Consider the following 16,436-nt stretch of genomic DNA (forward strand, 5'->3'; position numbering starts at 1 on the left):
CTGATTCTTGAAAAGTAATTAGGTTTGTGTGTATATAGTTCATTATAGGTTAATTTATTTTCCCCAAATTAGCATTTTCTGTGTTTTCTCAACACTTCATCACATTACTTTTTGGAGTTTTTACCATACCAAAAAGTTTTCATTCAAATGAAGTTGCACTCTAACACAAATTTATTTTCTCTGTCCCCTGCTGAATTGCGAGGCTGCTGTGGCCACTGACTGTGTACGACTATTCCTTGACAACGATTGAGCAGCTGGATGCTTTAATCAGTTCCTACGTCAGGAAATGGTTGAGAGTACCATGCTGCCTCAGCAGAGTGGGACTTTATGGTAATGAATACCACAGCTACCAGTCTCTGCTCTAACAGAGTTTAAGTGCGCTAAGGTCCGACTGGAAATGACATTAGTAGATTCACGCGACAAATGAATAAGGGAGGCAGCACCTGTGTTGAAACTGGAAGTGGGCGGCAAAGAAAGCCATGGAAGATCCTAAGGCTGCCCTTCAAATCGGTGATATTATGGGGCAAGTTCAGCATGGAAGAGGGGAGTCTTGGTCTCAGTTCAGCTCCTCCTACATGGCACAAGGAGGAAGCTGGTAGTCAACGAGGTGCAAAAGCAGGAGAGGATGAGGTGTGTAAAGGCTGTTTCCCAGGCCAAGCAGGGAGAATGGATGAGATGGGAGTGTAGAACAACGCAAGATCAGTTGGCAAGACCTATGGACAATGAAACAGAGCAGGATCAGTTTCCTCATCAGATCAACATATAATGTTCTCCCATCACAACAGAACCTAAACCTCATGTCCTTTGTGTTCATTACCTACAACATTAAGGCACATTTTGACAGGATGCAAGGTGGGTCTTAGCCAAGGATGGTTTACTTGGCGCCATGACCAGGTGCTACGATGTTTGGCCTTAGCGTCGGAAGACAAGCGCAGCCTGACCAATAAGTTGCAACCAGTTCCATCAAAGCATTACACAGAAAAGATAACATTCCTCCGATCAGGAGAGCAACCACCAAGAAACAAGTGTTAAAAACCAAGCCTCGCCCAGGACAACTGGAAGCTGCTAGACTGGAAAATGCAGATGTTGGTCAACGGCTTATTTTTCTCTCATATAATGGAAATCATCATGAGGAAAAAAAATACTATACTTTAAAAATTGAATAGTGTTCCAATGAAAGGTCTGATACTTTTTGTAAATACCTGGAGAGTATCATAAATGAAAAGGTGAGATATTTATCTAATACAAAAACAAAGTCGTCTCAATTAAGAGTCATTACTAAATGATAAAACAGCTAATGACTTCTAGGTTGCACCCTGAAGTTGAAAAACAAACTTTCTATTTAGTTTGTTTTTCTGGCTACCTTTTGAATAGAGCATTCACCTTTCTCATGTGATGCTTTTCTTTTGACTGCAGTGGGTTTGCCAGCTCCCTTTTATTCTGCAGCGGTAGAGGTGGGCACTGCACTTTTGAGTTGCAGTTCCAGAATTACCGCTATTGGTGGACTCCCCTATGGCCAGTGAGGTCTTTAAATTGCTCTGACCATTGAGCTTTGTAGTTTGTTCAGCTCAGATTCATGTTGACGTTGGACAGAATCTCATTCTGACACTGTTGTTCATACGAGCATGAGCTCACTGTCTTATTTACACTGGCTAATGTGGATAAGGACGTTAAATGTGTGGTCAGTGTAGGTTTTAATTGTGTGTGGTGCTCTTCATCAGGAATGGGTCTCTGTGGGGTGGCTATTTCTTGAATGGCAGTTGCTTTTGACACGTGGGGGGTCTTCATCCTCATTGGGAACATCCTTGCAGGATTCCGGTCTGGTGGTTGTTCTGTAAATACAGTTTCTAATACCAAAATACTCATTTAGTGATGTACAGTATAATCTATAATACAGCATTCCGAATCTGAGTTTTTGGTGCAGTTCACATGAAAGCATGGGGCAACATCACAGAGTCAGTGTGTTACAGACTTACAAATGTGGCCCAGGTGATATAATTTTTTTAATTATCATTCAATGTTATAACGGTACCATTGTGAAATAAGTTTAAAACGCAGAAAAATTGTCGCATCGCATTGCTGCCAGTGTTAAACCTTTTATTTGTTACATACCACAATGGAATAAAGGGTAATCTTGCACGTTTGGATTTGGTTGACCTGTTATTTCAGTCTGAAAATAGATGGTTATTTGTCCCACAATAACATGTTCACAGTTGTATTAGATTTACATTATATTACTTAAGATAGTGTTGGCAAGCTAAACCGAAGTGAACATTGGATCTGGCATTTTATTTCGCAACTACTTTTTACATATTTAATTTAATGGGTGGTTCTGTAAGCACTTCACTCCATTTACAAATACTTAAACCCAATACTTCAAACCCAACTGAACCAACAGTGTTTCACATTTGCTGATAGTTCTAACTACACATCTGTGTATTCATGGGTATATACACCATATCAAATAAAATGAACACTTTACTTTTAATTTATTAAGGTGGATTGCCTAAGCAAGACATGTAAATCAAATTATTAATAGGTTAGTTGTAACCTACTCTATGAAATTGACCTGATCGCAAGACCTGCAAAATATGTATTTGTGTACAAACGTATGGCTTAGTGGCAGATACAGTAACAGGAGAACATGCATCAACTGATCTAATTTACTTTTAACTTACCACTTTGATTTTGCCTATCAGCAAATGTGTACTCCAGCAATCACTTCCAAACTGATGCGCTGAGGGCTTTTTCCTCGAGAAGAGTGAAAGATAATGTCTGAGTGGGTCCACCTATTTGACTTGCCTTAACTTTTGCATTTTGCCTGATGTCTCGCCATATCTTTTTTATTTCTTCTGTGTTTCGTTTAGTGGGGGAAATCGCATTTACCTTAAGCAGAACAGATTACCATTGTCTGTTTGTAATATTAGAATCTGTCCAGCTTTTTTGATATAAAGTAAACGTTTCATCTACCAATACTTCACTGTCCTCTTTAGAGAAATTTGGTTTCCTGCATTTGCTTGTTTTATGAGATGCTGTCCCAGTTGGTCCAGCTTCATTAATGCTTGCCATTGTCTGTACCTGCTAGTAGCAGCAAGCAAAGCCTGAAAAATTTCTAAAACCTAGATGAAACACATCACTTCCTGTTCTGCATACACTAATATGCAAAAGTAATTTACATGGATGGCTAACTGACTAATGTCTAAGTATTTGAAAATCACTCCCTTCGCTTGACGTCTAACTCCGATGCTAACCTATGAAAAAGGTTGGGCGTTGATGTCGCGAACAGTAAACTTAGACTTTGATGAACGTCATTCATCCAAGTCATTTTTGAAAATCTCGACAAAAATGTAGTCGTCTAAGAAGACATGTAACTTTAGACGTTTGACTAAAATTGAGTCGCCTTTGAAAATCTACGCCATATTGACAGAGTTCACAGGGATTACTAAATCAAAATTATACAAAACTGATATAAACAGATTATTAAGATAACTGATATTTCATACCCATAGCAAGTTATTCTTTGAGATTCCATTAGGCTGTGACACCCCCTTTAAATGAAAAACAGGAGTTGAAACTACTGGGAGTAAAATATAGAATACAATCAAATACTGTACATCTTAAAACTGAAAATGTATTACTGTTGTAGGAATAGGATGCTATAAAACTGATGTTGATCAGGTTACAAAGTTACCAAACTGAGTTTAGTTACAGCAACCTACTGAATAAAATGCATTTGTCAGTTAAAAGGCAACTATTTTAAGCCTGAAAAACTAAAATACCAGTAGAAAAACAGTTTAAGGCAATTCATGTTTTTGATGGATGAAGAACACAATTTATAAATAATTCTGTTTTATTTCTAAACAACATTAGCCAATTATAATGTTAGAGAACCAACAGTAACAGAAATATTAGTGTTAATGGTGTTTTCAAATATACAAAAGTCTGCCATTTAGCATTGTGAATGCAACAGGTTAAAGGAATTTGAAATCAGAACTTTGAACAGTTGTTTCTCGTGTGTGCTATTCAATTGTAAAGTAATAATAATAATAATAATAATAAATAAATAATAATAATATGTTAAAAACTTTAAAGCATTCCATTTAAGCAAGAATAGATTGTGTTATCTGATTTGAAACTCCTAATTTCAGACTCATTGTTATTTGTTTGAAAAGGTCAATATAAGAACATTGTTACGGTAAACTTTCACTGTGCCAACATTTGAGATATAGCCAAAGCCAACCCTATACCTTTTCATAATGATATGCTTTTTTAATGTAACAAAAAAATTTCAAGAAACAATACTGTATATGATTTGTCAAACTGCCCATGTATTCTTAATTAAACACAACAAACCCAAATAATCTATATGTTGACCACTTTAACCTAAATGCTACTAAATAAATCATTTCCTGTATAGTATCAATAACAATATTATTTATATTTCAACTTTTGGGTACTTTATACTGTACATAATTATACAACATCAATAATGACATACAGCTATAGCCAAAAGTTTTGCATCACCTATAATTTTAGGACTGAGACATAATTAAAAATAAATAAAAATACATGAACATAATTTAGGTAATTTATTTTACATCATGTAATCAAATAAACTATCGGAAGCCATACAGTGTTTCATGTTAGATTTCGAAATGTCACATTTTGGTCAGGTTTCCATTAAGTATATGAAAAACTACAAAGCGGTATGTAATTAAATATATTAACCAGGGATGGCAATAAGACTCCGATTGCATAACAGTTTGATCCATTTCTGATTTTACTAGGAGTTTAAACAGATATACCCAAGCTTGTTGCCTATATGCTGGGGCTAATCAAGCTTGAAGTACAACCTGGAATGCGTAAAACTGCTATGCAATAGGAGTCTTATTTTCATCCCTGTATTAACACAACATTATTCAGCAGGTTTCATTCAACTTTTATGAAGTTAAATTTGTTAATTATATACAGTGATGCAAAACGTACGGCCATAGCTATAGAAGCTATACAGTTATTTGCATTACTTTTGAAAAATCTACGGTCCTCTACACTAAAATGAAATTTATATATATATATATATATATATATATATATATATATATATATATATATATATATATATATATATATAAAACATACAAAATGGACATTTATACATGGCTAATGTGTACAATTTAAAGAAAAAAAATCCATGTCTTCAGGCCCACTGCAGAAAACTCAGACAATGACATTTTTTTAGAACACATGTTCTCATGAGAAAATAGAACTGTAGGTTGGAACTTTGGATTTGATAACAGCAAGACTGGGCTGAAAATAGAAATAACATTTATGTTATTACCAATGCATCAGTTTTTTTTGTTTGTTTTTTTTTATAGTCATTCCCTTGCATTCAAATTTGTAATTAAGGTACTTCATCGTGTGTTCTTGTAATCCCTGTACTTTTGGTTTAAACTCTTCTACCTCTGTGGACGTTACAAAGATCATACTGGTTAGTAAAAAATCAAAAATGCTGACTGATTTCTACAAGGGCATCTAATTTATGGAGAGAAGTTTTGATACCAGAATTATTAATGCAGAGTTCAACTGACCCACACTTGTCCCTGAAGTACATGGGCTATTTCCTATTGGTATTGTCTTGAAGACCTTCCAGTTGAGCAAAATCACATAAAACAATCCATATAACCTATGCACAAACAACTGGATTTACCAGCATTTACAATAATAATCTTTTTTTTTTTTTTTTTTTTTTTTTTTGTATTACACAGATCTAGGTCTATATGTTCAAATGACTGATTTATAATAATATTGAGCAGTGATTTCACAGTTCCTATTACAGTCAGTGACCAGTAGAAAAGAGAAAATAGAAGTCATGATACATTTTACTGACTGAAGGATTTTTTTTTGTGCTTAAGTTATAATACTAACATTTAAAATATTCATTAGTGTTTTAATTTAAATAAATATTAGTTTTGCAGCTGTGTCAATCACATCTTGCATCACATAGCTAGCTCCCTTGCATAAGTACAATACACATGTCATCATAAAACATGTAAACTGAAATGCTATGAACATTGGAAACAATGAATGGATAAACTATGCTTCTCTGACACTACCTGTTTTATTAAACACAGACTAATATTATGCAATCACTTCTCAAATAGACTTCCAAAAAAAAAAAAAAAAAAAAGGAAAACAGCTATGTCATCAGTCTACATTAACAAAAGGCATACATAAATTTGAATTCAGATGGAAATTCTGTTTTTCCTAAATGAAGAGGGTTGTGCAATTTGTGACATTTTGTTACTGATCAAATTAAAACTACAATATAGGTCTATAGGCTACTTACTCTTGTTAACCAATCAACGATTAGTTTTACAGGAAAACTAATAAAGGTGAACTTCGTTTGGTTTTCTGAACAGCTGTAATATAATTCTTAGGTTTTCCTGCTTATTTTAATGCCAGCAATGAGCCAAATGATGTCTATAAACATTATGGCAGGTTTGAAGTGTCTTTACTTACTATTACAGCAACAAGAGTACAGATTCTGATTGAAAAAAAAAAGAATTGTGGTAATATTTATTAAATGTCTATTTAACTACCAACATTATATGTATGTTCAAATGCCATATTTAATTATTGATATGTTGATAAAAAGTGGGAACAAATGGAACTGGCCATTCTTAAAAAAAACAAAACAGAATTTGGTATTCCCAAGAATGGAACAATTAGTAGCCCTAAAGATGGTTACAAATGAAGGCAGAGCAGATGCCAGTGTTTTATGCAGTAGTATAAAGTAATTTTATGCCGGCCACTAGATAAGCATGCAGTCTATATCTATGATAACAACTGACAGCGCTGCATAGGATCACAGGCAGAGCCACAATAAATGTCTTGTTTAAATTTAAAGTAAATTGTAAAATTGTTGAGATACTGGTGTTGGAATAATTAATTGTTTCAAAATTGTATAATGCAACAAAAATACATTAAAAGGGTTAATGCGTGACCGAATGTTTCTCAATGATAATTTACCCTTTCTCAGTCAAAACGGCAAGTTTCTCAGTATCTAAAAATCTTACCGTGAACGCTGGTTAATAACCGGCATCTACTGTATATATCAAACTCAGATTTACCAGACTGCCATAAAATCTGCCAAAAAACTAATCTCAGCACCAATCAGACTATATTACGTAAAATAACACTGGATGTATGATTTGTGCTAATTGAGGTCTGTAAAACCAGCTTTAAGACATAACTATTTTGTTGCATTTTTTACATCTCTTGCTGGTCACAAAATCTGTCACATAGAATAGAATATAATAGCAATGTTGTAGATCTCAACTTTCTTCCACCATGTTTCATGTGTAAAAGTGCCCCCAAAAAGATCTAAAAAGTGCAATGTCTATATTTAAAATACAAGTATTACATGCAGCATACCTTGCCACCATACTGCTCCAGTTTCTGTAATCCACTCATCACTTGGTCTTTATATTTTTTGTCCATTAGTCTCTTTGATAGCTACAAAAAAAAAAAAAAAATGGAAAAGACTAAAAAATGTATATTTAAGAAAAAAAGAAAGTAATTTAAAAAAAGATGAGAAGTTTAAATTGCTTATGGATATTTTTGTTTATAGGTGGTACTTTTTAGAAAACCTGCACCATGATTACAATTGAAATCATAGGCAGGTAGTATACCTACTATGCAGACCATTAAAGTCACATACATTACAGGATAAATCTAGACAACATGTACGTGCAAAGACTGCATCAGATAATAATACTTTATTAAAAGGCAAAGAAAGATGATTTTCTTGGACTGAGTCACAATCTAACTGAAGTCCACAACTATGCCTTCCATCAGCCAGAAAACCCTGTAGGGTTTGCTGTTCTGTCTCTCAGAAAGTTTTGTGGTCCAAAAAGAATATTCAGTCATTTACATTTCATGCAACATTAACTCTGAATTTTTGGGATATCATATTATACATGGAATAATAATAATAATAATAATAATAATAATAATAATAATAATAATAATAATAATAATAATAATAATAATAACTAGAACTGCAAGGCAGTTTTACGGCTTCCAAGCCCCAGTACCAGTACCGAGCACTTAAGTAATTACTGTAAGAAGCAGGTTTAGTTAAAAAAAAAAAATGCACCAAACAGCCATTTTGGTTTCAGGTCAACACCATTTTTTGAAAAGTCAGTTAAATTGCTAGTATTAGGGAAGATGCTTGTGAAGTTTGGCGTTAGTCAAGTAAATCGTTTGTCAACTGACGCAGGTTTAAATTTCAAATGTAAATGTATAAGTGGCAGCCATCTTGTTTTATAAAACATAACCATTTTCACATATTTGTATCCCATTGTTACTGGGATGATAACTACCAAGTTTGGAGTTTGTTGGACAAACGGTTTTCAAACAGTAGCACTTTGTTGTTAGGGGCGCGGTTAGATAAGATTTGTGGCAGCCATTTTTACATGAAAATTTATCACAGTAACTTCTGCTTCACAAACTTGATGCGGGTTTGGATGCTGAGGATACATGCCAAGTTTCAGATCAATCGCTTCACCGGTTCCCAAGAAGATTTGGAAAGGTTTTATCGAAAAATGTGTCATGGCACCAATTGCAAGGATGCAGCAGCACAATTTTTTCAGCATCAGACAGCCAATGTATCCAGCTTGTTACCTGCCAAATCAGAAGCTGATCAGACAAACAGCCTCGAAGCAGCAGCAGTTTAAAGTTTTGGGAAGAAAAACTTTAACAATAACAATAGGCATCCCAGCCTTTGGCTTGGAAGCCTAATAATGTACTTAAAAATGAAGGACTTACACTGGTGAGTAAATGTTTAAGATGGTCATTCAGAGCAGGGCCAACAGCAGCACTTAACTGAACCAAGCCATTTAAACCCCTTTCAAAGACATCGGAATCAGTGTGAACCTTAAGGATGGAAAAGTTCAGTTAGTTAACTACAGTTTTCATACAGTGAACTGTTTCAACTGGTGTCTTCAACATGTTACTACTAAAAAGTACAACCTTAACAGAACTTCCCAGAGACATGAGACATATTGTGAGAGTTCGACCATCTTCCGAATCTTTTGATCCAACTGCAACTGTAGTTTTAACATGTATGAGCAGCTTAGCTGTATGTAGCCTTTACAAAATAAATTCTAACATTGAAGTATGTATGTACTTACCTATATCTACAGAAGTTTTACACATGGACTTGTAAAAATTAGTCTCAGAAAATGTGAGCATTTTGCAAAGATACGTGTCACTTCAGTCAAAGTAAACCCCTGAAAGTTGTTGAGCAATAACAATGAAACAAACCTTGTGTGTTTTGAGGTATGAGGTGCAGCAAACTACTCATCTGTAACATGTTAGTGAGATTAGGCTAATGACATCCATACCTGTGCAGTTGTACTAAAGATAAATCCATGATTAACAGACAGAAAAATTACTTACCAGAGCCGCTTTTAGTGCTGGCACCAACTTTGCCAGCAAAGGGATGGCTTTCTCAGCAGCCCCATCAACAAGAAGTAATTCTTTAAAGCCTTCCCTTGACACAAACGTGTATGGGTGTTTTGTTTCTCTTAGACCCTGTAGATATTAATATACAACAAGATTTTCATTCTACTGTACATTTATGTAAAACATTAAATTAATCCATCTTGTGGCTAAAGGTGGCACACCATAGCACAGCAAAGCCCATTACAAACACCTCCATTAAACACATCAAACCTTTTTGCACTTCACTGAGAAAAATCAAGCAGAACATGTGTTTGTGTGTTTACTATTATATTTCTAAATCTATATTAGTAAACATAAGGTTACAGTAAACATCTTGTAACCTTAACATAATTACTTAAATGTACTTTGTAATATGCTGATTTTCTAGCAGTTAACAAATAAACAATTGGGTTTATGTTCTTGAATGGTAAAAATCTGCAGAAACAATCATTTGAGTTTCTTAGCACTGCTAGATTATATGGGTACTAACAGAAACCCCCTCATAGCTATATCAAGACTTTGTCTGTATGACTTCTTACACTACTCTTAAAGACATGTTAGGATCCAAAGTTAAACTATGATGCAATCAGCTTGTGGTTCATTGCTAATGATTGTGCACTCTCAGTTAGTGTTAGTGCACTGCTACTATTACAGACTAAAACAAGGGCAACATGCTTTATCACAGGAGTAACGCAAAGGTTTTAGTCTGAAATCTCATACAACCCCATGTTGACTCCACCTGCATTATGGTAAAGTATAGCAGGTGGGCAGTTAAAAAGGTCACAATATCACACGATTTCTTAAGTCCAAAAACCAAAAGCAAACATGAGCAAAAGTAAAGAGATAGGTACAAATAAATAAATAAATAAAAATAGGCATTTTAACGTGATTAGGCCACATTCCAAATTGAGACCCTGACACTAAAATGGCCTACCAAAGAATGCTGAAACATTATAATAATCATTGACTAAATTAACAAAAACCACAATCCAAAATTCTTTACCTCAGCAAGTGTGATAAGTAGAGGGTCAAAGTGAATAGTCTCTGGTGGACTCTCCCACTGTAACCTGTGTTTAACTGAGCCATGAACTAACCTAAACAGATGAAACCAATAACAAACAAATGTTACAACAAATGGACAGCAGGGTGAAACATTTTGGCTTTCTGCCTTTCAGTAGAACACACATTGGTAATGGAGTAGAATTTGTCCACTAAGAACTCTTTAGTTTGGTTCAGACTTTTTACTATATACTTAATGATATTACAAAATAAACAAATATACCTGCAGGGTATATCTCCTTTAGAATACACTGCTGCAAATGTGGACTGAGCTCTCAGTGGACCACTGAACTGAAAAAGAGAAAGACCATTATTTACAATAATAAAACTAACTAGAACTGCCAGGCAGTTTTACAGCTTTCAAGCCACAGTACCAGTACCAAACACTTAAGCAATTACTGGAAGAAGCAGGTTTAGTTAAAAAAAATGCATCAAACAGCCATTTTGGTTTCAGGTCAACACCATTTTTTTTAAAAGTCAGTTGAATTGCTACAGTGTCAAGGATGATGCTTATGAAGTTTGGAGTTAGTCAAGTAAATTGTTTGTCAACTGACGCAGGTTTAAATTTCAAATGTAAAATATATAACTGGCGGCCATCTTGTTTTATAAAACATCCCCATTTTCACTTATTTGTATCATTATTATTGGGACGATAACTACCAAGTTTGGAGTTTGTTGGTCAAACGGTGCTCAAATACCAGCAGTTTGCTGTTAAGGGCGTGTTTCGTTAAAGTTTGTGGCAGCAATTTCGACATTAAAATTTATCGCAGAAAATTCTGCTTTGCAAACTTGATGCGGGTTTGGATGCTGATGATATATGCCAAGTGTCAGATCAATCGCTTAACTGGTTCCCAAGAATAAGATTTCGAAAGGTTTCTAAACAATGCGTCACAGCACCAATTTCAATGATGTAGCAGCAAATTTTTTTCACAATCTGACAGCCAATGTATCCAGCTTGTTACCTGCCAAGTCAGAACCTGATCAGTCACACAGCCTTGAAGCAGCAGCAGTTTAAAGTTTCGGGAAGAAAAAAAAAAAAAAACTTTAACAATAACAGTAGGATTCCCAGCCTTTGGCTTGGAAGCCTAATAAGTGATTGTTGAATAAAGTAGACTTATAAATGAGTAATACATTTTGATTATATTGACTTTGCTAGACTTCCTAAATGTAAGTCTTCAGAGTGGGAAAGATTAACAGTACACCACTGTGATGTATTCTGTTCCTATAAGTACATTGGAAACTATGCTGCTGGTTTCTGCCATCAGCTACAATTCAAGTCTGGGATCTTATTTTAGACAGTTTACTGAACTGTGCCTTAAGGTGTTTTGTGCATGACAATGTAGCCACTGCATTGAGAAATGACACACTTGTACAGGCATCCACAATCTCTTGTGAAATCACAAGGATCATTCTGAGATCACATTATTGTTAGTGAGTAGTTGCACACAACTCACACCTTATATACAGAAGGTCTAGTGGATTATGTGTAGGGCTTCTGTTTTAATTAGTTTCATTTTTCGGTGCCTATTTTGTTTTATTTTTTTTTGTCGGGCTTTTGCTTTTTATGTACCTTATGAATTTACAGTTTTTATAGCTGCAAAGAAAGGTACATTTTGACCTCTGAATGTTCGGAACACATTACTGAAGGTACTAATTTGCATAATTTACTAGTGACGTCACCATAGCTACTTATTTATATTTGATTAAAAATCATTGTTTTACAGGTAATCCATATGGAATAAAACATTCACGTGTAGTTTAAAAATGCATTATACAGAACAGTAATCATGTTCAACAAAAATAAAAATACACGTTGTTTATTTACATGTAACTGATGCTGCTATATACTGTAAAGATCTTGGTTCTCGCAGGCGGGGTTTCTCGCAGGCAGAAATGGGACACAAAAGAAACATATCACTTATATTTGAGTATCAAAAGAAAAGTATCACTTATATTTGAGTATGAAAAGAAACTTATCAATTATATTTAGATAAAATTCACTAGACGTGATTGGAAAATGGCATACTCTGTTTTAGAGCAGGTGCAATGACTTTTTATTGTGCTGATTAACAACTGACATCAAGAAGATGCTGCAAAATGATCTGTCGATCTTTGGCAGGTGTTGCGACTCTTGGTCTTCCAGTTCGTGGCCTGTCATTGACAGAGTGTGTCTGGTTATACTGTCTCGTCAGGTTTGAAATTGCTGGCTGTGAGCACCCAAGACGGCAAGCCACAGTATGCTGCCCTAGTCCAACATCCAACATTGCACAAAGGCGCTATTTTCTTAACAGACGTGGCATATTGTTTTTTTCTGTGATTTTCTTTATTGCTTTTATTCAAGCTTGCAATTCAACAGCTGAAATCACACCATATCCAGTGTCCAATCAATTGACTCACTAATTAGGTGATTAAGTTCATATGCTTCAGTCAGAGTCACTCAAGCGTGTCATGGTCAAGGATGAATGATCGAGTGATTAAAAAGAAACCAGAAACATTTTGTTAATATTCATCATTTATATACCTTTTTTTTTTTTTTTTAAATAAATGTGTTATAATAGTGATTTGTTTCTTTTGACGCTCGGTATAGATACAAGTTAGGAAGGAGAGACATTGCCCAGCTGTATTTTTTGGCTAGTGAGTAAACCATCAAACCATAAAATATTCTTATTATTAATGCAGGACAGCAAGGTCAAGTTTAACAGTAGTTCTTTGTGTACAAACACTACATATTCAGTGAACATGTCTGCTGTTGAGGTAGAATGTGAATAATCACAGTTTTACTTTTATTATTTCAACAAAAAAAAAGTCTTAGGGACAATATTATGTACGATAGTTTTTGATATATGTAAAACGAGACCATGTATTAGTAAGTCTAAGTGTATGTATGTAGCCTAGATATGAACATGAAGAATGCATGGATAAACCACGATAACACACACACACACAGAGCTGTATACAATATTACCGTACTGGATCGACTGTCTTTGGGTTCAGTCGGTCACTGGGCCTAGGCTGAGGTTTATTTGCAGTCACTGAGTGTACTGAAGACGCAGACTTGACTTTCCTTTTTGGAGTTTCAGTTTTCCCACGGGAAGTTGATGACATTCTTTTTCATTGTTGTCCTTCAAATAAATTAAAAACATCCAGGCTAAATAAAAATGTAAAAGTAAGTGTAATACAGTACTAAAAACACTGTATGACCAACAACACAATAGAGGCCCTTCAATGAATGTTCGTCACCTTAAGTTGTTGTTTTTGATAATAACTACAGCCATTTGTTAATAATACAATTTGTGGGGTGTGCGTTTTTGTTTTGTTTGTGTGTTTTGTTTGTTTGTTTTTTTCTCCTGCCTATCAAGAAACCCGTCTACTTTGCAGGCTAAATAAACCAAAACGCATCGCAAGTAAGAATCGCAGTTAGGAGGTGTATTACTAGAAAGTCAGCATTCCATTGTCATGGAAAAGACACAAATAAATACAAAACAGTAACCTACCAAAATGTTTATATAAATATTCAGACTGACAGTACTGGAATTCGGAACAGTTCCAGCTGCCAGTCAATGTTACCTCTTCTCAGATTAGACGAGCAACTGCTGTGTTCAGACAGGAATACTACCTGTTGCTAGGAAGCGTAGTTCCTACTACGGCAACCGGAGCGGCACAAATGTTTTCTTGTACCTTGTAAATAGCCCGCATGTGTAGTCTTACGGCAATTTTTGTGTGTGTGTGTGTGTTTTTTCTTTGTTTATTTACTAATACCTAATATAGTAATAGTAATATTACTATTGGAAACTAACTTACAAGAAATACAAAACTAGTTTAAATAACGATACTGTAAAGGAACTCCAATGCGTTGTTACTTGGGATACAAGATAACAGTTTTCCTTATGGATATAATTAGAGACATAGTTGAGGATTGTATGCTAGCGTAGACATTTGTGATCTAATATTTATAGTAGATGTGTGCAGTTTATCTATTACCAAGTTTTGGTTTTTCGTTTTTAAGCCAAATTAAGCAATGTTGTACCTTTGTAGTAAAAAATCGACACCAGCATTCTCCCTGCTGAACTGTCAGTATTACATCACCTTTCGCTATAGCCTCGAAAGGGTTACTAAGCAGAGAACGTGAAGGGTGAAGTACGATAAACAATACTGTATTTTATCATGTCCTTGAATTAAATCCTGCAAAAAAAAGTCTAAAAAAAAGACAGACTCTGGAAAAGTATTTAGAGAAAATGTAGGAAATCAGTTTCCCCCACTGTATGTTGCCACATCATTGTCTCTTTGTAGAAAAATCAATGCACTTTACAGAACTGCTTGGCATTCTCTTGGTAGAAATGGCTGTTAAAAGCAAGGTTTACTGATGTATCAGAAAGTTAAATGGCATGATCAATGTAAAGATAAGGTAGAAGACAGTAGCTTGGCAGCAGCTTGATCATGTTTCAGTCATCTATCTGGGTGTGGGTTTAAAAATAGCTCTACCACAGGGTTTCTATTGATTTTGTTCACCATGTCTCAGAATTGCAAGTCCCTAAAAAAATATGGTCTGGCATTGCGATACTGGAACCTTGTAGTGTATTTTAATTGCATTACTGGAATCCTGGCTTTATTAAAGGCAACAGTCTCAGTAGGTTTTTTTCTTAGATTGCTATACTTGAGTCAGATCTTGCTTGACCCCAGGTCATCTTTTTTTTTTTTTTTTTTCTCTTTTGGAACAGACTTTTCATCAGACCGAAAGAAGCAAGTGAGAACGAAGACTGTTAAAACCGTCAAGAAAGTTCAACATACTATGTTTATAACTTTAAACATTATATTAACCAGAAAGACAGTCTACTTGACAAGCAAAACCTGGACCAAGGTGTGATGCAGACACTCAATGATTCCATGTCCAAGTTTCTTCAGGCACTAAAGGAAAGTCAACACAGTTCTAATAAGTATCAGCTACAGACCTATATCCATACTGACTTTGCACCTTAAATATTAGTCAGACAAATCTCAGTTACAGCCAATACAGATTATGGAACATCAGATAAGAAGCATGTGGTATTTAGACCACAAAACTGTGCAGTTTTCCTTATATGGTAGTGCACTTCTATTGCAATTTACTATTTATCAGTTCATTGTGGCTCAATGCCTAGAACTGCATTGTCATTGTAGTTTAATTACATTAAAAATTGTTTGGGTAGGACAATACTTCCCAATCAATTTAGCAGTTCAGTGTATGTTGCCTCCAATGTTCAATGTATTCTCCTAAAGCTTGCATTATTATGTGTATGTTAGTCTGTAAAATCATACCCTGAATGATAAGAAGACAAGTTTACCAGGGTTTAAAGCATGTTAAATGTTTGTTGCTTTTTTAAGGTATGGGGCCTTAGTTTATCTTTAGTGTATGCAAAGAAACAAGGTCTGCTTCTACAGAAGTATTCTAGTGCCAATTAAAAAGAAAAATAAAGTATCTACTACTATATATATCCTACATAGGGCTTTATATCTCTTATGTTTTTTTTTTTTTTTGTTGTTTTTAATTAGCACTAGGATGTGTTTAAATAGTTAAAAAAAAAAAAAAAAAAAAAATTAGTACCAAAGAGAAATAGTAAAATCCTTGTAATTTTCTGAATATTGTCTGACTAATGTTTGTATGAATTGAATTTTTAAAAATAATCCACTAGATGGCAATCTTTACCAACTGCAGCAGAAAAAAAAAAAACACTTTTTTTTTTTAAGGGTAGCAATAAGTTATTCACAAGAAAGCAATTAAGTATGTGTACACATATATACGATATATTATATATATATATATATATATTATATATATATATATCTATATATCTTATATATATATGTGTGTGTTTGGACTCCGACAAACTTTT

At 34.6% G+C, this 16,436-nt stretch overlaps 1 protein-coding gene across 1 annotated transcript; it reads right to left on the minus strand.

The window, feature by feature from the left end:
- Positions 1-5,131: 5,131 nt before the first annotated feature.
- LOC121324373 (PACRG-like protein) lies at positions 5,132-14,192 on the minus strand. Its single transcript, XM_041266124.1, has 8 exons — positions 14,061-14,192; positions 13,537-13,688; positions 10,790-10,857; positions 10,511-10,601; positions 9,463-9,597; positions 8,830-8,937; positions 7,435-7,515; positions 5,132-5,307 (listed from the first exon to the last, which is right to left on the minus strand). The coding sequence occupies exons 2-8, from the start codon at positions 13,669-13,671 to the stop codon at positions 5,251-5,253; spliced, it is 675 nt and encodes a 224-aa protein (XP_041122058.1). The 5' UTR covers positions 13,672-13,688; positions 14,061-14,192; the 3' UTR covers positions 5,132-5,250.
- Between the last annotated feature and the right edge of the window lie 2,244 nt (positions 14,193-16,436).

The sequence above is a fragment of the Polyodon spathula genome, chromosome 1 (genome assembly GCF_017654505.1).
Source record: "Polyodon spathula isolate WHYD16114869_AA chromosome 1, ASM1765450v1, whole genome shotgun sequence".
NCBI lineage: Eukaryota > Metazoa > Chordata > Actinopteri > Acipenseriformes > Polyodontidae > Polyodon > Polyodon spathula.

Excerpts from the sequence above, each read along its gene's own strand:
- LOC121324373 (XM_041266124.1), bottom strand. The coding sequence starts at position 13,671 with ATGTCATCAACTTCCCGTGGGAAAACTGAAACTCCAAAAAGGAAAGTC. Across the intron at positions 8,938-9,462 it reads CAGCACTAAAAGCGGCTCTG|GTTCACACTGATTCCGATGT; the intron begins GTAAGTAATTTT and ends TCCATCCTTAAG. Across the intron at positions 5,308-7,434 it reads TGGAGCAGTATGGTGGCAAG|CCCAGTCTTGCTGTTATCAA; the intron begins GTATGCTGCATG and ends TTCTATTTTCAG.